Source organism: Tinamus guttatus, unplaced genomic scaffold (assembly GCF_059628265.1).
Source record: "Tinamus guttatus ecotype Peru unplaced genomic scaffold, ASM5962826v1 Tinamus_guttatus_pri_ptg000439l, whole genome shotgun sequence".
Classification (NCBI taxonomy): Eukaryota; Metazoa; Chordata; class Aves; order Tinamiformes; family Tinamidae; genus Tinamus; species Tinamus guttatus.
This window is the reverse complement of record NW_028288973.1, coordinates 1081984-1109802: the sequence shown is the minus strand read 5'-3', so window position 1 is coordinate 1109802 and position 27819 is coordinate 1081984. Positions and strand designations below refer to the sequence as shown.

Genomic DNA, 27819 nt, shown 5'->3' with positions numbered 1-27819 from the left:
AGGGGGGCTGACAGAGACAGGCGGTAGCTTGAGCTGGGGTATGTTCTAACCCCTCTAACGCCTCACAGCACCTTTTGCAAAAGCACTGTAAGAGCAGTGCTCCCTCTCTGCCCTACACAGCAGGGCAGAAGAGCCCCAGGAAAAGGAGAAAAATACCCCACCATGTATTTTTGGTATCAACAAGCCCTTCCCATTAACACATAAACTCACACTCCACCTCCTCTTCCCATTATAAATGGTATTTAATTCTCCTTTACATGTGGGTTGCCAATAAATGGGTCCATTAATAATTTACAAGCAATAAAGAGTACAGTTCCCATAAATTGAGGACATGTCGCAAAACCCACTTAGTGTCGCTCTAGAAGCCCTGGTGAGGTGCTTGCATGCAAGCACTGCTTCCTGCTCCTCAGGGCAGGAGGTGAGGTAGATAGAGAAAGAGGGGGAGAGGACCCACAGCACACAGCGCTACAGGCAAGGGAAGGCAGAAGTGAGGAGAAAAGGGCCTTGGAAGTACCAAAAGACAGGGTGGATGTATGTACGTGTGAGTGCCCATGTGTGTATATTATGCACTTCTGTACACCCTCATTTCACACAGTTCCCTCAACCGTCTGATCTAGCAGCCTAACCAGGTACCAGAACCACGGAGATGGGGAACAGAATGTGAGAGTGGTGTCCAGCATAAAGGTGAAAGACATCTCTCCAATAAAACATGGAAAACTCAGGCTGAGGAGTTAGAATGTGTTACTGCTCGTCAGCTCTGTACAGCCTCAAAGGCACCTGAAATACTACTCCAAGGGCATCTGTTGATGGCATCCCCTTGAGGAGAAAGGGCACTCTGCCTAATGGAGTTCAGGGAAGAAAAGGCCTCCGAGAGCAGCTCTTGGGAAGGGTGGCTGGCAGCACAGCACCAGCTCTGTGAGGTCCCAGCTCAGTCGTCACCCTCCTCAATCCACAGTGGCCGGGTTTGTTCCTGAAAGATGCAGCCCCGCACCACCTTGGTCAGCTCCTCCACGTGCCTCCAGGCCTGGGGATCCACTCGGGCCCAGGAGCAGGGCAGAGCACGAAGCGCGTGCTCCGCACCGCGGCACAGCTTCAGCACCTCCGAGTCCCGTGGGCCTGGCGTCCTCAGCAGGCTCCTGAGGAAACAGGGGCACACGTGTCATCCTTGTGCAAAGAGAGGGGGCAGGAAAAATGCCAGCACTTCCACCTTGATCCCTACAAGGACTCACATATACAAAGCTGTTTTTCCTGCCCTTTTCCCACAGCAACCCACCTGGCCCACACACACATTTAGTACTCCCATAAGGGTCTTTTGTCTCTTCCTTTAAATAGAAATAAGGATTTCTCTTTTCCTCAATAATATCCTCCCATCCATACTCAATGGCCTCTTCTTACCTGAGTCCTCTAACGTTTTTTTCTGTGACCTCGACATGGATAACAATGGGGTATATTTCACTTCTAATTAGGTCCCTCACACTCTGAACTCCGAGCTCTAGCAGGCAGTGTTTATTCTGGAAAGAAATCAAATAGATTTACTGATTTAAATGGAGAAAAAAATAACCCCAGTTCCTGACAGTTACATTAAATCAAACCCATACTGTGAAATATCATTGCTTTTCCAATAGTAATTCCATTAAATGTGGGATTTACAGCTGAGGCCAAGAGGGAAGCAGAGAGTTGAAGAACAGGGTCATCCACTATATCACAGCTAACCTGACTCGAGAGCCCATCAGACCCCTGGTCGGCCAGTCTGTCTTCACAGCCCTTCCTCTGCAGCACCCACAGCCCCACATCTTCTCTGTATGACCTGAGCAGAGCCATGGCCACTTTGGTGAAGACAAGGAATGCAAAAGCAGGAAGGCAGCTTCAGCGTGAGGCATCTCCCATCACTTCTTCCCCACATCCCCATCACCATTCCTCTCACCCGCATGGACAAAAACCTCAGGAGAAGCCTGTTTGTTGCTTCACAGCCCCACAACACCTAGACCTAAAATGCCCTCCAGGTCACACAGCCACCCTCCTCGCACCCTCAAATAAGCAAGTCTTTTTCTCTCACCACTCATCTCCCTTTTCCCTCCCTTCTGTTGTCCCCTCTTTAGAGATGACAAAGATTCTGTCCTGCCAGGATGCCCCATTCTGGTCCTCTCTCTCTCCACACCGAGTAGCTCAGCACCTTCTCCATTGCCTCCCGTATCATGCGGATTCGCCCAGGCTCCCTCTGATCCTGGGAGGAACTTCTAGACACAGGGTCCTCCTTAGCACAGGTAGTGTTGGGATGCCCTTCTGCCAGCTTCTCTGCAAGCCAAGAGGAAAGGGAGATCTGAAAATGGAGACATCATCCACTTCTCCCTCCTGCACATTTCTACCTCTGAACTTGTACATTTGCTGCTGGGCTGATATTTATCAAGTTCACTGTTCATAGATTCTGCAGAGCGAGTCTAATTATACAGCATTACATGTTGGCATGGATCTCCTGCAGCTTTCTGCTTACAGAACAAGCAACATATCATAGCTAAAGACACCTTGCAGAGCAAAAGCAGCTCTTGTGCTGCAGTACCACAGCAGCCTAAGCCAGCTCACAGCTCTAATCCCCACCTTCCCTGCTGCCACACTGTTCCATTCCCACCTTGCAACTGCTTCCAATGTGATCCAGAAAAAAAAAAAAAAAAACACTAATTGTTTTATTTTGCCAAATAAGGTTTCTGCAGGGTTAGTGATCTACATGGGCTCACAGAAAGCTCCAGCAAGCAGCAGCGATAGGGAAACAGTGGGAGCGTGGATGTTGGCATGGTAGAAAAGGACGGATATGGGGGCAAGCTGAACCTCCTTTTGTTGATTGCGGAACCATCTCCCAGTGCTCACAGGTGAATCCCAACAGACAGCACACGGCAACTGAGCTGCAGGGCCGGCAAACTTTTCAGAGGCTCTCAATGAGTCCTGGTGTGCATCAGCTGACCAGGTGCTAAGCATTGCTAGTGTCCAAACAGACCCACCTCAAAGCTTTGCATCCCACACAGGAAAACAGAGCTGTGCTTTTGGCAGGAGGCCAGAGATAACATGGGCCCAGATCATCTCTACAGCAGGCAGGAGAGCAGTAGAAAGGTGAAGCTGAAACAGAAAACTGGGGCAGAGCCTTAGAGGCCACCAGGACAGCAGAGTCTAGCAGGGTCAAATCATGAGAAGTCAAGAAGCACAGGCACACACATATCTCGCTCAGGAGCAGTGGGCTGAACCACACAGCCATGAGTGGCACTGGGATCTACCTGCTGACCGTGCTGTCCTAGGCAGCTGCCCACACCACCTACCTCCAGAATGAACAAATGTGACACAAGCCCAGGAGTCCTAATAAGGCTTTTAAGAGCTACCTTTGCCTCTCATCTTTACATCAGAACTAATGTAATCTTGTCAAGATAAGGCACGTGTGGGATCAAGTCCAGAGTGCATTCCACCTTCCACTTCTCCCAAGCCCAGGGACAGCTGGGTATCCTCTGCTAACTCTGCCTGGCCATACAGTGGCCTGGTTCCCTGGTAAACCTGCCTCCCATAAGCTATCCATTTTCTTTGGGGTCAGCAAGCTCTGGCTGCAGATCAGCTGGCTTATGTTAACTTTGCACTTGCCGGGGATTTCTCCGAGGGAAAATGCAGGCAACGTTGAAAAGCAAAATGGCTCAGGACCCCTGGGATCACTTTCTTTCCCTCGCAACAGGCAAAGCAGAAAGGAGTAAACAGAATTTGTGGTCTCAGTGTAAAGTCCCCAGCTGCAGTAAACAGCTTTTGAAGCATATACCAATGCAGTGTGAGGAGGACCCTGCAGAGGGCCTAGTAAGACAGGATACATGACAAAGTCGCTTGGCTAACAAGCCCAGAAGAAGAAATTAACATTTGCAGAGCTTTCCCTTTCCAACAAGGCAGAGATTTTTCACCACTTCGACCCCCAGAAAAAAAAAACCCTCACTTTTTTAATTTCTGCATTTGGCAAAGGAAGAATTCTAAACATAGGAGAAGTGAAAGATAGGGAACATGAACGAAGAAGGAGCAAAATGGGTATTTGTCCTATGTGAAAATTCTCTATGGGAGAAAAAACACAGCCTCTGCGCTGTGTGCCAACCTCACACTGCTGTCAGATGAAGCGAAGGATATAACGAAGGCTGAAAGTTCTCATCCAGGTGAAGGCAAGGCAAGAAGTCAAACTGCAGATGCCATCTTGGCCACGGGGTTCACACCTGGGAAGAGCCACCCATAGCAGCAAGGCAAAGCCATCACCACCCACTCAAAAAAAAAAGACAGAAGACCCTTGTGGAGCCCCCGAGAGACCAGAGACCCCGAAAAGACTAGAAGAGAGAACTGGCTTCCCTATGGGCCAAAGGGACAAAGCACTGTTAGGAACAGGAGGTAACTCTTTGGAGCTAGTCAGCCCAAATGGCTGAAAGGTGACAAGTATTGTCTGGGAAGACTGTAAGACCCTCATAGTTTAGCTCCTGACACCTCATGCCCTCTCCAAGCCCCATGAGACTATGTTTCAGACTTCCTGGTCTAACAGCAGCTCTTCCCCGAACTGGATTCACCAAGGTCTCTTTGGAAGAAGAAATCACAGGAGGTGAAACAGGAAGACGATCTCAGGAGGTAGGACACCCGTGTACTTTACTTCATTCAGCCACAGGCTTCTAAAACATCATCGGGCAAGTTAACTGATCCTTGCCACCTACCTGCTGGGCACACGTGAAAGTCCAGACGCGAGGTGGGCAAGTCCAGCAAGTTCCTGATGAGCCGTGGTGCAATGCAATCAGGTGAGAGCACCACAGGACGTGGTGTCTGGACCACCACAGGGTATACCAAGTTGTAAGGCTTCAGGCTCCTGTCTGGGTCTGGAAGAGAGGTAAGAAGAAAAAGTCAAAAGGTGAGAACATGAGGGATAGGATTGCCATCAGCCTAGAGGGATTCTGGTCAGAGAGGCTGAGGTATCTTAGGTGCCACTTTACCTTCAGTGTCCACAGAGGACAACTGGGTCTCCAAGGATGATGGGTCTGATATAGGGGTGAGAGCTCACCTGAGCAGGGATCCAGCCACAGCTGTGGAGGGGGCTGTCCCGGGCTCCCCTGTGGCTTAAATTTTACCAGGCGTAGCTGGTCCAAGGCCCGTTTCTTTAGCTGAGGAGAAAGTGAGGGCACTATGGCTGAAACCACAGATCTTTTCTCACACACACACACACACACACACACACACACACACACACACACACACACACCTGACTGCAGAGAACACACAGGAAAGGAGATGGAGAGCACACATGGAAAGAGAGCGGGCCTGCCCACCATGAGGTTCAGGTTGGGAAGGTTCAGGGAGAGCAGGTAGGGGAGTAATCACAGAGCAAAGAGGTTGGCTGGGCTGTAAGAGTCTGCTTGGCTTGCTAGCCAAGCTGCCACCTCCAAAAGAGCTGTCTGTTCTCAGAGCAGGGCAGACTGCATGCCAAGGGGTTGGGGTGAATATAGGCACACACACACACGCAGCTCTCGTTGCTTGTTTCTCCGCTTACATTATTTCTGTGGCCCTTCTGCTGCCCAGGCATCGGACTCTTCTCTTGGATCTTCAAAAGCTGGTGGGCCCTGAAAAGACAGAGAGGTTCCCCTCAAGCAGCTCTAGAGCCCTCAGGGACCTTAGCCTGCTAGGATCTTCTTTGGCAACCCCCTCAGAGATATGCCGAAGGATAAGGACACAAAATCTGTCACTCAACCACCCAGTCTCTGAAGGGTGCCCAGATACCACCACACTGGTCCCTGATACAAGGTTTGGACAGCTCACACTATCATGATGGGAAAAAGCCAAACCACATTTGGGACTCCTGGTGGATGCTCATTGCAGAGAAATCGAACAGCTACCCCAGGGACTCCCTAGCTTTCACCTCACCCTGTTACCTGTTGTAATTGGGTACTGTCCCCTTGTCCAGGTCCCGCAAAGTCAAGGGATCAACACGGGAACAGAACCATTCCAGACGTCCTTTGTGCATGGTGTCTGTGACGTGGAGGATTTCCCGGCACTTGACACACAACGCGTAAGGGTCCGACTGCTCCGTGAGGGATAGATTAGTGCGCACATAGAATGAGTCTCCAGAAATCTTCTTCCCTTCCTCCAGGGCTTCACGGAGAGGCTGGTATCCTAGAGCAAAATATATAGGTCAGCACCGGCAGGGACTAGAAGTAACTATCACTGACAAGAGAAACTGTCTGAATAGCCAAATCTCTAGGACAGAAATGATGCTAGAGATAGGAATTCAGAGGAGGCAAACAGAGAAGGGGGTCTCTACCTCCATGCTATAACTCAGTAGACACATATTGCACTAGACATGACAAATAACTAGAACTATGGCTAATCTCTGTATCACATACTGGGGCCTAGGGCCAAATAGCAGAGGAGAAAGAATGACTGAGAACACAGATTTACCTCCAGAACTAGGTAGGGGGGCCTGGAAAGGTAGACAGAGAGTCAAGTTTAAGGGAGACTCAGCTGCCAGGGGTTTACCTTGCAGGTCCATCTGGAAGACAAGATTAGAGGGTTTGTCCCAATGCAGCAGGCTCAGGTAGGCAACCTCCCGGGTACAATTCTCCAGGGAAAGCACCTCCTCTTTCAGTGATGGGACCTTCAGCTAACAAGAATCAAATGGTTTTAGAAAAGCCTGCTAGAAGAGCAGTCTCCTCCCCACCACCAACTCCTCACAAGAAATACCTCCTCCGCAAGAAATACAGACCAAGGCAGGCCTTGGTCTCTACCTGAGGATAAGACATCCTCATTCTGCCTCTGAAATACCTTCTGCCAACCACTGCCAAATCTGGATACTGGGCTACTATGGAACTGAACATATGTGCGCACAGATGTATATGTCCGGGGGGAGGACAGAGTTGGTTTATTTTCAGTCACAGGTGGACATTAATTCAAGTGTCTTAGCTGTATATCAAGCGCTGTCATTCTTGCCAAAACAAATGTCCTTCCCTGCTCCAGGAGTTTTCTCCAGAGCAATTAGTCTCTATAGCTTGAAAGGGTCATGAAGGCTTGCAAAATTTCACTCCAAAATTGATTGCTTTGCAGCAGGCATGCACAAAATGCAGTGTGCAAATTGCTCCAAAATGGTATAAAGTGACAGACGAGTTAAGACAGAGATATGACTGTTTCCCTGAACTTGTGTATCTCCATGTTGTTTCTTCCCCTCCCACGGCTGAAAGAAATGTTTCAAGAAAACTCAGCATTTTCACATGCACTGCAAAGCAACCTGGATGTCTGTTCATGCTCCAGAGAGCTGTAGACATGGAATACTCTCTGGAAAGAGAAGAAATAGAGGTGCACCTCAAGTTGGTAGAGGTGCATCTCAAGTTGGCAGAGCCTAGTTCGCACTGGAGCTTGTTTCATACTCCTTGTTTCTGAGGTATGTGCAGCAAGCCCATCCCCAGACTCACCTCAATGAGCCGGCAGCCTTCCCTGAGCCCTGCACTCTCAACCTGTGAGCCTGGCTTGACCCACTGGACGTAAATCCCTGTCCTGTTCCCGCCAAGGATGGAGATATCTGCTCCAAGCCTCTTCTCCTGGGGTGATGAATTGCTGGGATGCCCCATGCTAGGGAGTTGTACCACCAGGGACCTGATAAGGAAAAACACCAAGCTCAACTGCTGAAGTTTGCTGCCTTTCTTAAGAACTCATCCCTATGTCTGCTGTCCAGCCACAAGGCAGTACTTTTATCAAGGACTAGGAGGTATGGAGCTCACAATTCAGTCACCACCAGGGTGCACATAAAGAATTTAAGAGCACCCAAGGCCCATTCCAGCCCGCTGGTCACAGCACAGGCTCTCCCAGTCCTGTCCCAAATCAGACAAAACTACTAGTCCAGGGATGAGGGTACCATCCTCATCCCTGCCATAACACATGGAACAGGCCAGAAAATCAGGGCCCTGCTGTGAAATAAGGACAATAGGAACTTTGTTTCCTTCCTCTCCTGCTAGCAGAAAAAGGCCCACAGCAGAAAAGCAGAAAGAAATGGCCTTCCGAGCATGGTCTCCCAGCAGGGCGAAACATCCCCCCAAGCAGCAGACTCAAGAGTGCTTATTTAAGAGAGCAGCAGTCACCTCCTCGTCACTTCCTTGCGGCTGGGAAGTGTGGACAAGCACATCTCCGACTTCACCCTGGTGTAGGTGCTACTGGAAGAAGAGGAGAAGGCACCAAGCGACACGCTAGCAAAACCACTGCCTAGGAAAGAGAGTAAGAGGGAGAGAAAGGGCACATCACCTCTCCAAGCATTGCAGGCAGACCGTATTCTCAGGGTGGCTGAGGTCTGTCATCTCCCTTCTCTACATTTTCTAACCTCTGACTAGGAAACTGAACCTGGAGAAAGGGTTTGAACAGTCACATTCCTGGAAAGGGGTGCTCCCAGAGACGAGTTAGGACTGCTTTCCCGCGTCTCCTGAAAACAACCAACCTCCCACCCCCATCAGCATTTTGATCATAAACTGTGTCACAGCAAAATCCAGAGCAATCTGTACATGCCCTGAGTTGCTCAGCTACCAGCACCCACCACAAAATGTGTCAATACTAAGAGATCCATTCCAGGAGATTTACATCCCATCACCAAAAACAAATATTTATCTACTCTGTCTCCTTCCTCCCCAACTCCAAAGGAGTTTTGCCATAAACAAATGTTCTCCACAAATTAAATAAATTAGGTGTGAACAGTGACACATTCTGCAGGGGACAGCCAGCTTTCTAGCTGCTGTACTTCACAGAATCTAACAAGGCATGTTTCTGTCCACGGCACGCTGCTATGTGTACAGAGCCCGCAGTGAGCTACACAGACCAAAAGTATGAGAGAGAATCATCTGTCTACCCTCCGCTTCCCACAGCCACCACTTCTTTCTAAGGCCTTTTGGGAAAGCCTCAGCTGTGGTACCTGTTGCATCTTCCATGCTGCTAAAGGAGCCACAGGACAAGCTGGAAAGGACATAAAGGTGAGATGTGAGGCAACAGCTTTTGCAAAGCTTGCTTGCAACCCATTCTCAACTCCCTCCCCACAGCTTTTCCCCACCCCAACACAAAAACACCACCCAACCAGCATGCAGTCATCAGCCAGCACACACTCACTGCTGACTTCCAACTCTCCCTTCCCTGCCATCCAGGCCCCTTGGGCCCCCACAACCCCAACAGAGAACACACAGAAACTCAGGCAGCCCTGGAAGTCACCTTTTATAGGGCATGCATCTATCTTCCCGCTGCCGCCGGAGGATGGAGCCGATGCAAGGCGGAAAGGGGAAGGTGGAAAGGCGATTGATATCCTTCTCACTGTCAGGAGTTACGTCCTTGAGCAGAGTGAGAGAGAGATGCCCATTAACACCATTGCCCAGCACCTCCCTCGCCTCTCTTCTGGCTAGGTTGCAAATAGTTCCTCGTGTACCACACATCACTTCAGAGTCCATCCACATTCCTCCAACTGCGCAGAGGCATCTTGCCATCCCAAAGGATAGAACAGGGATGGAGATGCCTGCCACTGAATCCTTGTGTTTTTGCAAAGTACAAGCAATAGAATTAATATCTAATGAAGGAATCAGACTCTCCTTGTCCTTATAGCTTGCTGTTAGCCATGGCACACCTAGAGGCCTAAGTAACCTTTGTGACTAACCAGTTTAGCATGGTATATGATGAGGATTCAGAGTCAAAGGGACTTTAGTAAGAACACGGCTTCATTAAAGACAATAGCATTGTTTGTTAGAGGATTCAGAAGAGCTAGGATTTCTCCCCTAATTACGTAGGAAAAAAAAACAGCTTACATGGGGCCGTTGATTTTTGGCATGTCACACAGGAAGAAGTCTCATTCACCGCTATTTCCCAGCTAGCAAAGTACTGCACACCTAAGCACAGAATTAGCTGGTTTATTACTGACAAAGTTTCATTCCTCAGTTTTGTCTCAGTGTTAAGACACTGCCTCACTCCATGTCCTACAACAAGTCACAGACTGGTCTAATGCTTCTGTGTCCTTCTAGAGATGTGTGGGTCACTGCTGCCCCTAGTTCAGGCCAACATCCCATGGTCAAGCACTCACCATGCTCTGAATGGCAGAATCCCCCAGAAATGGGATGGCAGAACCCCCCAGGGCTTCCACAAACCCATTCGTCAGGCTGGGAGGCTTGTCTACGAGGCTCCAGGTGCTGCTGAGATTGGAGCAGAGGGAGTAGGAAGAGCTGCACATCTAGGAGAGAAGGGACCCAACAGCCCATTGTATAGCCCAAGAAATAGCCCTGGTCTCTTCCCCTTCTCCGTTTCCCTTTCCTTTCAGCCTTCCTCACCTTGCCCAGGCTGCGGTTGCCTCGGCATCGCTGCAGCTGGGCCTCCAGCGTGCTGTTCAGCCCTTCTGCCTGGCTCAGTTTGCTCAGGAGGTCATCCCTCTCCTCTTCCAGGGTCCGCACGCGTTTGCGGTACTGGTCCTTCTCAATCAGACTCTGGGAGTATTGTAGCTGCACCCCATCTCGGCTCTGGATAGCCTGCAAGGAGCTAAGCTGCAATTAGGAGAACTGCAACAGTAATCCCCCCTTCCCATTTTGGCATGGCTGAAGAGTATCTGCTGATGATGGAGGGGGTATACACAGCAGAGAAAAAAACCCTGATCCTGCTGGAAGGTGAATTCAGGAAGCCCTGGGAGAGACAATTCACCTGGTCCCGCTCTTTCTCAATCTCCTCCAGCTGCAGCAGCACCGTGTTCATCCGATGCTTGTAGAGATCACAGTCCTTCTGCAGTGTCCGATATTTCAGCTGCAGATCTTGAACCTCCTGCAGGTACTGGTAAGAGTGATCAGTGAGTATTAGCTCTCCCAAAAGCAAGTAGTGTAGCTTCCCCGTCCCTTCCCTCCCCTCCCTTCCATGCCTGCCTCCCCAGGCAGAAATGGAAGTAGCAAGGGATATAAAACCTTATCTCTCAGCTCTTCAGCCCACTGCAGCTCATTCTGCACAGAGTGGAGTTTCTGGCAGAGATCCTGACGGTCATCTTGAGCTTCCTTCCAGTCGTGCTCCAGGATGTCCAGCAAGATCTGTTCAGAGCCTGGCACTGGGCCCTCACCTGGCATCTAGGAGGAGAGATGGTACCATCACTTCACTGCAAGCACCATTGGAGGACCAGACCAGGTAGGCTTGTGGCTCAGCAGGTGAACAACAGGCAGACTGGCAATACTGCAGTTATCAATACTGTATGAATCTACCGTGCACTCACAGCCCGAGTGTGGTGTACAGGTCCAGTCCTCCCATCTCCTCTAAGAAGTCAGGAGAACTGGAAACAATCGAGGCAAGATGAGGGGTCAGAGCACAGAATGGTTCCTCTACAGGGAACAGATGAGAACACTGTGTTGTGCCAAGTCAGAAAAGCAGCAGTTGAGGAGCATACAAGCAAGATCTATAAAATCACAGGTGACCCTGGGCAATGGAGAGGGAACATCTCTCTGAAGTCTCTTCCCAGAACACAGCAGGGAAAGAACTGCTGTGCCAGGGGCGATCAAGTGAAGGACCAAACAATGAGGTCACTCATCCCATGGAGATTTACAGGGCACCTCCGTTGTTCTGGGCTCCACAGCACCCACCTCAGGGGGCTAGTGTGAGGTCAGGCCTCCCAGGTGCTACAGGGAGTCCTAGCACCAGCTGGATCCATCCAGGCCCATCACCAAAATGCAGCCTGCCCCTATAAGGGCCCAGCCCAAACAGCAGTGTCTGCACAAAGGCTACAGCTCCAGCCTCTCTCACCCTGAATAGTTCCTCTCAGTACATGAGGTTGACCCTCACAGCCCACAGTGAGAGGCACAAAGTCACATGTGTGAGCCCACTTAAGAGGCAGAGACCTGCAAACAAGAACAAATCACTGCCCTAGACCCAGTGCCAACAGCAGTCACCACAGGCAAGCAATCTGTTCAGAGGAAGGGGCCAGCTAGGCTGTGATAGCAATTGCCTCCTCCTTTCCAGTGAATTCACCCATTTCACTGCCAGCACTACCAGGGAAGAAGGTGGCCTGGAGGCTGCTCTGCCCTGACAGGTACCTTTAGCATCCCCTGCAGCTCCTGCAGTGATGCTGTTAGCCGCTGGTTCTCAGCCCAGAGCTCAGACACTGTGTCAGGGTGGCTCCGCTCCTCTGCCTCTCGCTGGGGCGGTGCAGAGACCTGTTTCCTCAGCAGGCTACACTCTTCGTCTAGGCTGGAGACTTTGCACTTCAGCTGGTCCACCTGCAACACAGAAGGAACATAGTCTGCCACCCCCTCCTGCAAGCACCTCTGCCTTAGAGGGGAATGAAGCAGAGAGAAAGATGGGCAGAAAATTGGTCTTTAGGCAAGGAATATGAGAGCTTAGAAACCAAATGCAGGAGTACCCTACAGCTGGGGTAAGGTTTACACAGCTGTACATACAAGGTTTTCACTGCAGGAGAGGAGGAAGATGCATTTGCACCATTTTTTTCTGTAAGTGCACTCAATCTCAGGGGCCCCTCTTTGAGCAACAACTTTCTTGTTACCTTGGAGCACCCACAGTGCAGCTGCCCCTGATTCCAGGTAGAGCAGAGCCCTCTGAGGTGTCACAGTTGCTGGCCTTGGCAGCAGTCTCACAAAAGCTTTCTAACTAGAACAGCTGAGGCAAAACTCCACAGCAGAAAAATCCATGGAAGGCTGTTCAGCGCAGGAGAGCACCTCTGGCCTGGGAAGTGTTTGAGCACCAAATCACTGCAGGCTGCAGGATTTCACACATGTATCATCTCACACTTGCCTGCTCTCACACTCTTCCATCAGCATATCACTGGAGATAGGGTGCTGCGTGACACAGAAGTTCATGGTGGCCTTGTTTGACCACTCTTATGTCAACACTCCGAATCCTCAGCACGCATCCAGCCCGCAACCAGAAGCTCGAGGGCTGGAAGCAGGACAAGCTCATTGGTTAGACATTTCTTGGACACAGGACATGGAAGGTGATTACTTTTAGGTTAAGGCAGGATCCTCAAGGACCTGCTGATAAGGCTAATTAGGAAATGAGCTTCAGAGCCCGATGACAGCTTTGACAGCATATGGGGTTGGGAGAAAATATAAGGCCTCTAAGCACTAATAAGCACTGTCAATATTCCCAAGAATGAATACAGGGACTGGATCAATTTTGCAGATCTGCCAAAGAATTCAGAATGAGGTTTCGGACTAGTCACTTCTAGACCCTAGAGTGGCAGCAGTCAGGAAGGAAAGGCAGGCTGGGACTTTGTAGCATTTCTCCTCACTACAGCTACCCACAGGGTATTCACCTCTCTGTTCAGAAAAGACTCAGAAGAATTGCCACTGGCAAGTACACAAAAGAAAAAAGGAAAAAAAAAAAAAAAAAAAAGTAGGAGGGGATTCCAGCGGTGGCAAACCGGGAGAAGGAATGAAAGGTACCTGCAGGGCTGTGCAAGAAGCCCAGGCCCAGACTGGCATGGGAAATACCACAAGGCAACAGAGGAAGAGTTTTAAATAGACTCAAGGTAGAGCCGTCCTTGCCCAGACAGGAAATGGGTGCATTTAATGGAGGTGAGAGCTTGGCAGCTGGAATGCAGTGTCATGAATTCCTCTAAGCACACCTCATGAGCCTCTGAAATGGCAGAGGGATGACGAAGTGGTGGAGATGGACGCTGGGCCAAAACACTCCTATGCATAGCAAGGAGTGCTGGCCATCTCCATGCAGCATGGGCATACCTAGAGCCTCACGTACAGACAGACGCACAATCCTGATCATCGCTAGAAAAAAAAGTGAATGCAAGCCCTTTCCTAGGGAAGGAAGAAACACAACCACCATAACGTGCAGCCTGAAAGAACTAGCTGTCCACCACATGTATGTGCTGATGGGACACAACACAGGTGTCCACCGGCAGAGAATTCAGCCTAGGCTGACAGGGTAGAAAACACAAGCAGAAACAAATCGGGCACCTCACGGTAACAGTGGCCAGGCGGAAAGAGTACAAGGCCACCCTTGGAGAGGGTGTCACCCTGACAGCTCCTTTGAACAGTTGTTTCAGGCTTCTCTACATGACACATCTACAGTCACTGTACGTCACCACCAGCTCTTTCCTGTGATGGGGCCCATTCAATGGAGATCACAGTTCAGGCTGACCAGTTGCATCCAGCGCACGTGAAATCAGAGTGCAATGCTGCACAAACACACCAAATACTTGAAAACAGTATTTGAAAAGGTGAAAGCCAACTACACAAGTCTCACGTGCCATGCACATGACTTGGCCACTCTGCCATGCTTGGAGCACACTCCCCAGCAAGAGCCACCCAGTCAGCATGCATCCATGTACTCTGACACATGTTCAGCTGTACAGTGGATGAGCTCCTTCATGCTCAAACACCACCACATACAGACATCCACGTACATCCCTCTCATCTGCACCACCACATCCATTTCCTCAGTGACTGTCAAACCCCCAGCCTCCTGCCTCACTTGCTGACAAGACATGCCCCCACACTCCCTGGGGCCATACCATTAGCTGCAGGTCCCGGCTCCGCAGCACAGCCAAGTTCTTCTCCTCACAGAGCTGGGCATAGCGCATGGCCATCATGTAGTTCTCATCCTTCAGCCTCAGCAGCTCCAGGCTATTGGAGTCCCACTCCTCCCTCAGCTGTTGGCAACGCTCTTGCACCTTCAGGAGTTCCTGCAGCCGCTGCTCCAGCCGAGCCTGTTCTTGCTCCAAGGCCTGGTTTTTCACCTGGAGTTGGTGTTCCTTCAGCAGGTGCTCTTTCCGTTGAGCCCTCACCTTCTTCACCTCCATCATCAGAAACTGAGTTAGTCCCTCAGGGCCTTCCTCATCTGGGATAGCGAAAGGAGAATCATGTCCTGGCTGCTTAGATGGGGGCAATCCCCCCCAAAGAACAGTCCACATATTGGTCCATCACTATATCCAACAAGGATGGTACAGCCTCCTGAGGCGTGCAGCCTTCCTCATCCTGGTGCTTATGACACCATGGTCCCATGTACACATACCTATGCCACCACCCTCCAGCAAAATTCAGAGCACAAATTGTCAGGATTCCTCAAAAGCAGGTACCTTTTTTTAGCAGGTAGCCAGGCTTTCATGCAGAAGCATATACATACACTTACTTCTGACATCTCCAATACAACCAGCAACTAAAGGGAGAAAGAGCACCTGCTCCTACCCAGGATCATAGAGCAGCGCTGGGCTGGCTCCTTCCCTGTTAGCCGGGTGTAGTGCTCTGGGTAATAAAACTCTAGGGATTCCAGGAAGGCTTCGTAGCCTCGTTTCCCACGGCGCCGAAGGATGTCCATCAGGTAACCTGGAAGAAGGGATAAAGGGGTAGGATGAACTCCCTGTAAACCAGGGAACAACGACATAGCCCAACCTTATGATAGAAAATAGCACTTCTACCAAGTCTACTTCCCTCCACAGGAAGGACAGGTTGGAGATGGGACTGAGGTGGGAAAGTTGCCTGTATATAGGCACACAGGGAGTCCCCACAGAGGAGAAGGAGAAGGTCTGGCTGCACAGCATCCCAGCCAACAACAAAGCCAAGTAGCACTGCAGTGGGAGGGAGCCGTAAGGCCACAACAACACGTGCTGAAGCGTATCCACTCTTTGTCAAAAACAGGTCCTCCCTAAAAACCAGGCCCAGCTTAGTACAAGTCTGTGCTTTCCCCACCTGTGCGGTTGCTCTTGCAAGGGAATCGGCATGAGTTCAGCACCTCTTCCTCATCCTGCTCATCTATCACCCGGCACTGGCGCAGGTATGGCGTGAGCTTGGCTGGGTTCAGGGAGCGGGTCAGCTGGTGCCGTGCACTCTCAATTTTCTCCCAGAGGGTGTCTTCTTCCTCCTCCTGCTCTGAGAGACTGGAGGTCTGGACAGAGCCATTCTCCAGGGCTTGAAGAATAAAAGGAAAAAGAGAAAGTCTGAGGACAGATGGAGGAGCACAGGGAAAAAGGCATGGGAGAACATGAATCACAGTATGACTCCATGAATGCTTTGGTTCTTCTGTAATACAATCCAAATATTTCTGAAGCCATTTAAATTACTAGTCTGGTTGTCTGGATCCTGACACATTAGCCTAGGGCCTTAGATTCGTAGGAGGCAGAAAACAGTGGTACCTATAGGAGATAGGATCACATACTGCAGGAAGCCTAGGAAAAAAATCCACCAGACCAAACATCCTCCCTTTTTTCCTCATCCCTGTTGCAAGAATGAGGGATTCTATAGCCCGTGACATGCTCCCTCACACTGGTGTTAGGCAGGTGGGTTTCTCTGGGGATCCATTTCCTCTGGGCATGCCTCAAGATCCAGTAACCAAACTAATGTTTTCCAGGGCAGTCTGCCATAGTGCAGCTTAGCTCCATGTGCTGGAGCCAAATGGGAATTCCCTGCATCTCCCACACATTGCTCTGGGGCGCTGGCAATATTCAACAACAAGGCAATCTCCCTGTCAGCTAAAACAGACAGAAATCCCCTGAAGCCAGTGGATGAAGGACACCCTTACAGCAGTGATGAACCTGCTCCATTAAGTCATGCTGGCTGTGATTAAACAAGGTGAACTCTTCCCAGCTGGGTATCTACAAAACCATCCAATCAATCTTCACTTGAGAAATAAAGCTTCACAGGGCAGCACAAATCTTTTCAGCTCACAAGCCAAAACACAGCAAAGACCTTCTGAGATCTGGAAACTATTTTTACTCCCCAATTGCACCAATACATCCCACTCCATTTCTGGCATCTAGTCCAGCTTTCCTACCCCTGCCGTGCAAACAACCTCTGTGGCAGCAAACGCCTTCTTGTTGCATGAAGGCAAAGAGAAAGAATTCTCCTGCTCTTTTTTTCCTTCCCCTTCCCCTCCCTGTTCTGAGAATGACACCACACTATTTTAGGCAGCCAAATAGCGTGGTAAGGAGTATGGCCAAGAGAGCTGTGCAGAAGTTAATCCTCCAAGTAGAGAGATGGTTCAGGGTCTGTGGCATGCAGGAAAAAAAGGAAGGGAGAACGGCTGAGTCCACACATCCCCAAAAAAAAAAAAAAAGAAAAAAAGAAAAAAAAAAAGAAAAAAAACTCAGATAGCTTCTTCTCAGCACCAAAGGGCTTAAGGAGCCTAAGTACTGGTACAGGTCTGGACCATCTTACTGATAAGGAGGATGAAAAAGAATGGAATCTGTTTTTCTGTCGTTGTTGTTTTTGTTTGTTTTTTTTGGTAGAAGTCTCTCATCTGTGACACGCTCATTTGCTAGAAGAGCAATTATGAAAATGTGTGATGCAACAACAGGTAACGGAATGCGTGCTGGATTCCAAACTTTGCCTCCCATTTTGAGCTTTGCTCCTTGGCAGCAGATTTATGCGTTTAAATCAAAGCATTTCTCAAATAATAATAAATATATATATATATATTAAAATAAAGGGGGCAGGGAAAAGTGCGCAAGCAGCTTCTGGGCACTGCAGGCTTGGCAGGGAGAGGGGCAGAGGGAACAGGAGGCAGTGCCCGCGTCTCCAACCGCCAGGCCCGGGCAGTGAGGGAAGGCGCCCGGTCGCTGCCCCTTTGCTTCCCCCTGACGCGAGCCTGAAAGCACAGCCCGACTCTCGGGAAAGACGGGCCGGAGGCTGAACCCTGAGGAGCAGAGAGTAGCTTGGGAAAGAGGAGCAGCAGAGGAACAACTCTTGCCCCCACCCCCGAAACTCAGCGCGCGTAAAACAACAACCAAACAAAAAGCAAGCGGTGCCGGTGCCGCCGCCTCCGCCAGCGCCGCGCGGCCCGGAGGCGGCTCCAAGCGGCGGCGGGAGCGGCGGGGCCCCGCGCGCGGCAGAGAGGAGCGCGGCCCACCCCGGGCCGGGCTGGGCCGAGCCGGACCGAGCCGGGCCGGGCGCGGAGCTCCCGCCTTACCTGCCATGCTGGCCGCGCCGCAGGTGTGTGTGAAGCGCCCTCCCCACCCCGCTGCACCTTTACCTCCTCCCTCCTCCTTCCCTCCCTCTGTGATTCCCTCCCTTCCTCCGCCCGGCTGCGAGGGGAGGGAGCCGGCAGCCCGGGGCTACGCTGGGCGGCCCGGCCCCCGCCCCGCTCGCTCCCCTCGGCCACACTCACCGGAGCGGCGGCCCCGGGCCCGCTGGGGCAGAGCGGCCCGCGGAGCGAGGCGGGGGCAGCCCCCGGGCCCCGCGGCCGAGGGGCGAGAGGGGTTTTGTGTCTTCTCTCTGTCCCCCGTCTGCTCTCTCGGCGGCCCGCGGCTGCTCTGCGGAAGGATGTGGCTCGCCAGCAACCCCTCTGCTGAAACTCACCCGGCTTCACCATTCCACAGCTGGGAAAGCGGCTGCCTGGCTCCCGGGACTTCAGAAATTGTAGCCTGGCCACCCCTGGTGTGGGCTGCTTCTGGAGGGAAGGGGGTTTGAGTACGGGGAGAAGGGGTAGGAGGGTGGTTTGCAAGAGACCTGATCCAGGCCAGGAAGAGACCCCACGGCCTTACTTTTGGTCCTCAGCAGTGTGTGCGGGTGGATCTGGCTGTGCAGGCATCCCTGCGCAGAAGTCTCCTGCTGGTCCACCCCTGCTGATGTTCCCTGGCAGCAGAGGCAGATGCAGGGAAACTTTCCTTCTTCCCCAGCCTGAACAGCCAGTGTTGTCCCAAGAGCACATTTTCATCCACACAGAAACCCAAAGAGCCCATAGAGGATAACCTCCACCCGTGCTGTGCACCCGACTGCCCAAACCTGTGCTGTGCCCCTGAGACTAGAAGAGGTCTGGGGGAGATGGAGGGCAATATTAGGCACAGTGTCTCAGTTCATGTAACATCACATACTGCCCCCTCTAAGGCTTAAGTTTTATCCATTTCCTCTAGCAATCTCATTTCACTGTCATCACTTACACTTTCATTACATCTCAGACTTCATAGGTATGTCCCCCTGGCACAAGCTCTTAGCAAAAGGTCCCTAATGAAACATCAGGCTGGGCAGGGGCCCAGAGACTGGGCAGAATTGGTGCCTTGGTAGCTCTGTTCCTGTTCTAACTAGACAGCGTGGCTCAGATGGCTTAAAGTGTTGTGCCTCCGTGCTGGGCCCTGGCCGCTACAGGCTGTGACATGACATGAATGGCTACATTGCTGCTGCCCCTGCTAAAATGTTCTCTGGGCCTAGTGGGAATGGGATTCCCCATGTCCCTGAAAGGGGATTCCTTCCCTACCTTGCCTCTGCATGGAAACTTTACTCTCATCCCCCTCAAAAAAAAAAAAAAAAAAAAAAAAAGTGATGAAAGGGAGTGTAGGAGGCGAGAGCATGAAACACTCTTGAGGTATGAACTGAGAGTTTGGGATAGGTCCCAACTACAGCCTTTTCCTAGGAAGAAAGGGGTGAAAGTTGAGGGTTAGATTCTCTTTGAGATGGAGAGCTACTCTCACAGAGACCAGTGCTACCCCCAGGAGAGAGGAAAGGAGTCACAGGATTCCCACTGCACCCTAAATCAGCCCCCAAGTTTGTTTCTCCTCTGGACCCCACTGAACTCCTAAGCTGGCTTAGGTATGGCAGTCTTGAGGGAAAAGAGGCTTTAGCAAGACCCTCTGCTTTTGCTGGGGTTTTTTTTTTTTTGAGTTTTTTTGTTTTTTTGTTTTTTGGGTTTTTTTTTGTTTTTTTTCCATCATCAGGCTCAACCGCCATCTGGAGACTGTGATAAATCAGCCTCCATTCATCTACTTTATCTGCTATGTCCCCAAACCTTCCTCTGTACATCACAGAAATATGTAGCCTCTTTGTTGCTATAAATGCTCAAGTGTTGAGCAAACACCAGGCACACACGCACACGCAGGGCTCTCAGCAAACACCACCTCATTTTGCATGGCAACCGTCCCACCAGCGCTGGTTGACACCACTGCGGGTGTATGGATATTTGCTGCTGACTCACTCTCCCTGCAAGGGGTCCAAACTGCCGCCTTGCCCTCCCTTGCAAATCCGGCGCTGCTCAGCTCCTTCCCAAGGGCTGCGTGCCGAGCAAAGGCTGCGAGCTGCGCTCTCCGGGCAGGACGGCGCTCCAGGCTCCTGCCCTTACCTCCAGCCAGAGCCGTCCAGTTGCTAATGAGTGATCAGGAGCAAGTACAAGCAAGGCTGCCTGCGGGGGAACGGGACTGACTCAAGCCACGTGAATTTCTGCCTGCTAGTTATGCTCTCGCAAGCAGCCCAGGTCTCTCTCGCGACAAGGTTCTCTTAACAAGATACTCAGTGGTGACACAAGATAAAATCTTCATAGTCAAGATGAAAGCCCCCAAAAGGGTTGATTACAGCATCATTCACCCAGGAGAAGGATGCAAAACCTATGTAAAGAAAGACCCCCCCCTCCACACGCCCTGATCCCATGGGCAAAGGCTGTGGTGCTTGTGACTCAGAGCACCCAGCATCCGCCCAGACATCACAGACAGCATCGGTGCCCACATCAAGTGTCATCAGCTGCTCTCATTCACAGAGGGAAGCTGAGAACGAATGCTCACCAGCGGTTTGTAGGGCACCCCCAGGGAAAGGCAGAGCACCCCGCAGGGCTTTCGGGTAGCCTGCGATTCGCAATATATCAGGCAACTTCTGAGAGGAAGGAAATAATTTGTCCCTGGCTTTCAGCTAGGGTACAGAAGCACAAAGAGATGAAGAGCTTGCCCTTTGCAGGACAGCTGCAGTTGTACAAGACACCTACAATTTGTCTGAGATACACAGTCCTACCAGACTGAACATGCTTACGGCCAATATCATATTTCAGAAATAGCTGTATTGGTAGCAGCTACTTTTGTTCTGGCACAGCTGACTTCACACTAGGAAAGACATTGTGCACTAGGGTGTCTGGGTGGGTGTGTGTTTTTTTTTCTTTTTTTTTCTTTTTTTTTTTTTATTCCTTGCCAAAATAGTTGCATTGGTAAAACTTTCCAAGCCGCGCTGTCTTGCACAGGAAATCCATGATAGGTCAGCAAACGGTGAGGCATGCATTGTTTCCAATGTGACAGGAAGGGCTTAGCACACAGGACCCACAAAGTGTGACAGGCAAGTGGGTCTTCAGCCTGAGCTTTGCCACGCAGATCCAACCCATCGTGCTGTAGGCGGCAGCTGCAAGAGGTTATGGGGACCCCTTAGAGGAGAGCGAGCCAGGTAGTCTGGGCTTCAGAGCGCAGGACTGGGCATGCTACAGCCCCGCATCACTTCCCAGCTTTTGGAAACAGCTATGGAAAGGTTTGAGGTAGTGAAGATATTAATTAAATTCTGGATTGTGTGACTAAAATTCAGTCAGTATGAAGCTCAGCCTGCAGTTACAGATAGTAAGCTTAGATGTTTTTTAAAAACCTTCCAAAGTTATAGGAACATCAGTATTATTACAAACCTGCCCTGAAATGTCCTACCTACACAGTGTCTGAAAGTTAAGATGATCAGAATATTTGAAATAAACTATTCCTTGTTTTGTCCTTCTTGTTTGTTTCTATCTTTTTTTTTTCCTCACATCCCAGTGATTTCAAAGACTTGCAGCTTCCAGTGAAGTTTTAGGGTATGGTTTATGGTCTGGGGTCATCTCTCTAATCAGGTCGGGCAAGAGATCCCAAAATAGCGCTCCTGAAATTTCCTACCCCAAGTAGATGTCCTAACACAATTCTGTGTCACAAATACTCTCAACAGGTCTTCTTCCTGTGTGGAACAAAAACAAATGTTGAAAACTTGAAAAACACCCTGAATCAGAATTACTGAGTCTAACCTGGTCTAATCAGCTATACACCAGTTCACACCAGATTAGTTAACTTGCAGAAAAAAACGCTTCTATTTTTCCTAGTGACACTCATCAGACTCAGTGTTATATAAACAACATTTGTAAGGGCTTTGACTATCTACTACTCTCCCCTGCGCTTTTCACAAACAAGATTTTTGGGTAAGATTGCCACAGCACACTGACAGCTTTTAGTTCCCTTCCTGTTGGAGTAGATGGCTACACAAAGGGAGGAGGAACAAGCCCCTCCAAAAAGGAGGGGGTGGCCTTCCCTGCAGGAAGGAAATGCGTGTATCTGTATACGGAGAGAGGAAAACAAGTGAGTGCTTCCTTCAGCATTCCTCCTCCTCACAGGCACACACCCATTGCCCCGAGCTAAAGGAGGCAAAAGCAGGTGAGAACCTTTTGGTAAAGGATTGGCAACACATCTCTGTACTCATTAGGGCTTCAAGGTATGCAGGGTGGCAAGTAAGAGCTGAATTAGAGCAGGCTCCTGGGATTTGAGTCACTAAAACAGGTTTCCTCACTCCAGAACCGCCATGCTGCCTGCTGCAAGGACACTCCACATGAACAGGGCTGCAACCAGAGGTCTCCTCACACCTGGCCCCCACCTTAGCCTTGCTCTCATTTACATTTTCTTTAAAGCATTCAGCTTGTGAGACATTGTCCACATTTTTTATCTCTGTCCAGAAAAAAAAAAAAAAAAAGAAAAAAAAAAACACTCCCAACTGAGACTCCCATGTTGCTGCTGAGAAGGAGAAATGAATGGATTGAAGAAGTACAGGCAAAGAGGGCTAAATCACACCTGCTTTGTGCAGAGAAGAAATGGCTGTCCCTGAGGCAAACCAACGGGAAAAGAAGGAGTGAATCGAGCTGCATACTAATTCCAGCAGGCAACAGCTCATCAAACCCACCCCATTTCCCTCAGCACTTTCCTTGCATGCTGAGGCTGCAGCCACCAGAGGTCAATGTGACCACATCAACCTCAGCCAGTTGTTGCATGCTGCACAGAGCCCCTTTGCAACACCTTGGGATACCAAACCACTATGAATTAGGTAATGTTTTGCACCTCTCAGGAAATAACTTCAGGGTAGGTTTCCATGTAAACAAATGTTCAAAGCATTAATCACAAATAACCTCAATTAATCACAATTAATCTCTGTACTATCCTGAAAAATGATCTTAAAAATGATGAAGTTCCTAGTTAGCATCCTGTAGACATTCTGAATTTCAAACCTTATTCCTTGCCTGAAGTCCTGTAGGGACACTACAGGTGCCCCATCCACTCCAGGCTTGTTGCTACTGCTAGTTTTCCTGTCACTCATGTGATTTGCAGCAGACGATGATCTGCTCTGTAACCAACAGATAGAAATGGACTATCTGTATTCCCCTGACTACTAGTTCTGCTCCCCAAGGCTAAGGTGTGTCACTGCGAATGAGGTCTGCCACGAATGCAGACTGTTGGAATAAAAGCAAGTTGCTAACCTCAGCCAGAGGAGGGTGAATGAGGCTAAATGAGCAGGATGATCAATCTGTGTTAGAAGTCAGACAGGCTAAATTGCGCTGTGCAGAACAGAAATCAATATGTCTATATGCTCTGTAGCATCCAGCTTTTCCTCTGCACTCCTACACGTGCTTCTCTGCCAGCATGTGTAGCATCTCTTCTCTGTTAGGTGTTACCACTTTCCTCCTCCTTTCCATCTCATCTTAGACCTTTTCCAATGGGTGGGGAGAGGCTCTTTCTATCTGAGACTCACAACCCCTTTATCAGCTAGGGGGACAGCCACCTAGTTAGAGCAAATAAGACACTCCCAGTCCTCCCTCCAGCAGGACAAGACATCTTTTCATTTCTAGGCTTGTGGGGTGTCAAGTTTCCAGAGGTGAAAGTCATCTTCTTGTCCAGAGAGAGCAGAGGATCATTAATGGCCCAACTGGTTAGCCAGTTTTCTTTATCAAACATGTTCCCACCATCTCATGTGAGGTCTAGCTTAGGACAAGGTTGAAGACATACCAGAAGGCCAACTTCTCTTTGCAGGGCTTCTGAAGGCAAAGGCACCTATACTGACCGAATCACCAGCAACAGTTCAGACACTGTCATATGGGGGAACAAACTGACTGTGAGCTGTTTGAATTCAGCAGAATGACTTGCCTCCAAAAGGCTAAGCCTCTTATGGTTCCTCTCCTGCAATGGTATGCAGATAACACAAGAGTAGCAGGGTATTAATGGGTAGCAGGGCAGCCTGAATCTCTGTAACTGGCCAGATGTTGATGGACAAGTGGCAGGAGGGAGTGACACTGTCTCCTAACACCCACGACACTGAATATGTGCCATACCAGAGAAAAGGGTGAGGTTCCTGTGTCAGGCAAAGAAGATGCTGCTCTTTCAGACCACCAACAAAGTTTCCCTATAAATCAACAGCCCTTGCATAGACAATGTAAATTAAGATCCCCAAAATTGTCTTCTGCTAGAAAAGGTGCACAGAAAGATTCACACTGGAGCTTTGAGGGCAGGAGCTGCTGATGTATATGCAAGAGTGTGTTGGCTTTTCACCCTGCTACCCAACATAGCTTCAGCAGCAACTGTCAGAGGGGAGACCCTCATTCACCTGTGCACCTGATCTTGTAGAGCATGGTTTGGGCAACAATCTCCAGCTTGGTTGCAGTTTCCTAGCCCCAGGAATATCTGACTGCCTTAGGCAGATGAGCAATACAACTAACTGCAGGAGACGCAGACACCCCAAGACTTTGCTTGGGTATCATCTGGCCAGGACCTTCCCTTTGCTCGGAGCATAGGAAAGGGCTGAGTTCATACCAAGGGGCCAAAGCCTGCCTGGAGAAGGCAAGGAATGACCAATTGCTACGAACACTTGTAACACTCCTCCAGAGCCATGGGATGGCACTGGCCCACCATCCTATCCCTTGAGGAAGGAGGGAGCTGGGGAAGCGCCAGGGGCTGTGCCTGTTTCTGCAATGTAGATCTGCTGGGGGTCTTTGCCCCTTGCATCTGAAGTCCTCCCTAAGTCTTCCCACTCCAAAGACACTGACCTGCACCAGGTTCAGCTCTTTGCATCCAGGACTACCACACACTACCATCACTACCACAAGGAACCTGACCCAGACTTCCCTGGAGGTCAGCAAAGGGGCTGTAACTCCCCTCTGCTCCCATTAACACTGCCTGATGAGAAGCACTCTCCAGGACCTGTGTCAGAGGCTGATCTGCACACACCACCACTTAGCACACATCAGTAGAGCTCAACAGCAGGGCCAAGGTCTACAGGGGGAATGAAAGCTGAGACCAGACAAACTCAGTACAGATGTGCCCTAAGCAAGAGCAGCTAGATGCCAAGAACTGAGGGAAAGAGCATAACACCCCAGACTTTATTTCTCTCTCCACATATCGCCATGGCCACCCCAGACACCTTGCATGATGTGGCCCTAGATAACTCAGGAGGTCTTGCAGCTCTTCTGTCTGTTGCACAGGCTCTGTGCTGGAGGCCTCACGAACAAAAGTAGTGTTACACTTTCCCTAAGCACTTCTCCGCTTCTGGCATTCTCAGAGCATCTCATTCGTGTACCAAAGCCACTATACCCAGCTACCTCCCCAGTCCTCCCCACCCCACCACAGTGGACCCTCAGACCATCCCGCAGAGACCAGCATCAGCCAAGGCCAGAGACGAGCTCTCTCTAAGCCAAAAAAAAAAAAAAAAAAAAGCATGGGAGGAATCAAAGGCTGTGGGGCAGCAAGAGCCATGTCTCCCTTCTCAGGATATCAACCCCATCACCACTAGATCAGACCTTTGCAAGCCCTAGAAACGTAACCCAAATTTCTGCAGTGCAGCTGCATCCCCCCTGGGATTTGGATGTCCATTTCCCCTGGGAAAGGCTCTAGCCCTGCCCCAGAGATATGATCCTCAGACTAAGGGACGCAGACAGACCCGAACTGGAGCCTGCCCAAGAGCAATGAGCTTTCCAACTGCTTTCCCTTTCTTGGGGGTCTGTTAGTCACATAAACAGGAAAAGCCTGGCCTTCTCCCCCCGGCTCTGTGGCTCTGCCTCCCCCTCTACTCTACTGCGTGTGCTGGCGTGATACAAGCCCTTGTGTTTGCCTGCTTGGCCCCCAAGGGAGGAGCTGCCGCCTGGCCCCTGACCTTCAGGCTCCGCGTTTCCTGTGGCAGCCAAGGAGAGAGACTAGGCCCCTTCATCCATACACTGTGGCTGAGCGTAAAGGGGCCTCTGTGGGACAGTGTGGGGGAACAAAAAAAATCACAGTAGCCCTTTCCGAGGAATTCAAGGTCCCCCGTGATCCCCACTGCTCTGAGGAGACAAATATGCCAGCTACTCAGGGAGAAGTGCGAACAGCGCTGGAACAGAGAGCTTCCAGGCGTCTGCTGGAGGGGAGCGTGGCCAAAATGACAGGGTGAGGACTGCTCTGGCCCTGCAGCCAGCTCTCCAAACCCTTCTTTAGTTCTCAGTGCTTATTTTTAAAAGTTCTGTGGTATTCCCTCCTAAAACCAAAGGCATTCACTTGGGGCTGGGGCTGCTGCCCAGGATGGCGTGCGTGCAGGACCAGAGTAGCCACAGAGGGTGCCCGCAAGCAAGGGGTGCAGCTCTTCCTCCCCTGAGACAGCTCCAGCTCAGTTGCCTTTGCAGAGACCAGCACTGTTAACCCTCAGCAAGCTGAGCACAGCAGCAGGGATGGATGCCCATCTTAAAAGGAAAAGACTGGGACTCCCTTCTGGCAGGGTGGCGTAGTATTACCGCCTTCCCCCAGATTTCTTTAGAGAGGACTAAGCCAGAAGAGGCATTCCGTGCTCCACTGCACACTAGGGCACAAGCAAAAAACATGGATCTCCCAAGCATTGTCCCAGGGAGCAGGCAATCCCAGACTGAGACCTCCTGAAGGAAGCAAGGACATCGACTGAGCCTTGCTGCAGGCATTCAGCTTGAAAAGCAGATCGCTGTCCCTGGGTCCTGGTCCATGGTTTCCCACTGGGATCTGTGCCAGCCTTGGCTTGTAAAACCCCAGGACATCAGCCAGATGTGATGCCCCGTCTTTGCTGCCTGGCACTAGATGCCGGATGCCAGAAACACAGGAAGGGGGAGGAGAGGATGGTATCCCGGATCAAAACCTCTTGCATGCCTCTGTGCTGATTTCCACTCTGCCCTGGAATGCGCCCGCCAGCAGCATGTGGGAAAGTAGAGTCAGCAGAGACCTTGGATGTGTCAGCTCTCCGGCTGAGTAAACAAGAGGAGCCGTGGCAAGCATTCAGTTCCAAGCATCAGAGACCTTGAAAAGGGGTCCGGAGACGGGGAGGTTCTTCTTTCCTCTCCTTCCATACAACCCCTGCAAAATATCTGCTAACCTCTCCCCTACCTCAGGTGCTAACACTGTGTCCTCTTACACCTACCATAGCATGTCTGGAGAAGTATCACTCTGGGAGATAAACAGCCTTAGGCAATTCTGGCACTGGGCTGTCAAATCTCACACCCCAAGAGCAAAGAGTCCCTAGGAGAGAGAGTGCTATAAGAAGGAAAGGGAGTCTGGAGAAGAAAGAGGTAGGAGAAGAGGATTTATCACCCCCCCACCCCTAAGCATCTTGCCCCTTGTCCATCTCCCAGAGAGCAGGGAAATAAATCTCTTTTCTGCTACCAGCACTGGCACTGCCTTGACAAGCATGGAAATAGCTGGGACAGAGAGGCATGCTGCACCTTCCAGTGCTGACCATGGAAATACGTCACTGGCTCCAGCTGCAGGCATTTCCACTGCAGGATGCCAAATCCTGTCTGGCACCATCTCTGCAGGTTTCACAGTGTACCAGATGGCTCAAGGAGAGGCTGAGAAGGGAGAGGTTTCCCTGTGATGGGTTGGAGATGCCTTCACCACTTGCTGGGTTGCCTGCTTGCCTCCCTCATCTCCTCCATGTGTCCATACGATGGAGGGAGGGGAGCAGGAGATGTCTCCTTACACTGATGCAGAAGCTGGTTTTGGAGCCAGGGGAGCAGCATGAAAGAGGGATAGTCTGAGGGAAGGCCTCCACATGTCCCACTGGTCATCCTAGCCTTTCCCCCTTCATGTCTTTGGAGTTGAGCTCCTCCGGCCGCGGCAAG

General features: G+C 50.6%; 1 protein-coding gene across 1 annotated transcript in view; it reads right to left on the bottom strand.

Moving 5' to 3' along the window:
- Positions 1 to 218: 218 nt before the first annotated feature.
- Positions 219 to 27819, bottom strand: part of CARD10 (caspase recruitment domain family member 10) — a 33187-nt gene continuing 5586 nt past the window's right edge. The window contains exons 2-21 of the mRNA XM_088531855.1: positions 15672 to 15919; positions 15171 to 15308; positions 14498 to 14823; positions 12048 to 12230; positions 10935 to 11090; positions 10681 to 10806; positions 10317 to 10511; positions 10073 to 10219; positions 9217 to 9332; positions 8927 to 8967; positions 8109 to 8229; positions 7446 to 7626; positions 6517 to 6640; positions 5913 to 6153; positions 5534 to 5603; positions 5048 to 5147; positions 4707 to 4865; positions 2174 to 2295; positions 1396 to 1511; positions 219 to 1136 (exon numbers count right to left, since the gene is read on the bottom strand). Coding sequence (XP_088387981.1) covers positions 929 to 1136; positions 1396 to 1511; positions 2174 to 2295; positions 4707 to 4865; positions 5048 to 5147; positions 5534 to 5603; positions 5913 to 6153; positions 6517 to 6640; positions 7446 to 7626; positions 8109 to 8229; positions 8927 to 8967; positions 9217 to 9332; positions 10073 to 10219; positions 10317 to 10511; positions 10681 to 10806; positions 10935 to 11090; positions 12048 to 12230; positions 14498 to 14823; positions 15171 to 15308; positions 15672 to 15919 — 3118 coding nt within the window. The 3' untranslated portion in view covers positions 219 to 928. The remainder of the gene's footprint in view (positions 1137 to 1395; positions 1512 to 2173; positions 2296 to 4706; positions 4866 to 5047; positions 5148 to 5533; positions 5604 to 5912; positions 6154 to 6516; positions 6641 to 7445; positions 7627 to 8108; positions 8230 to 8926; positions 8968 to 9216; positions 9333 to 10072; positions 10220 to 10316; positions 10512 to 10680; positions 10807 to 10934; positions 11091 to 12047; positions 12231 to 14497; positions 14824 to 15170; positions 15309 to 15671; positions 15920 to 27819) is intronic.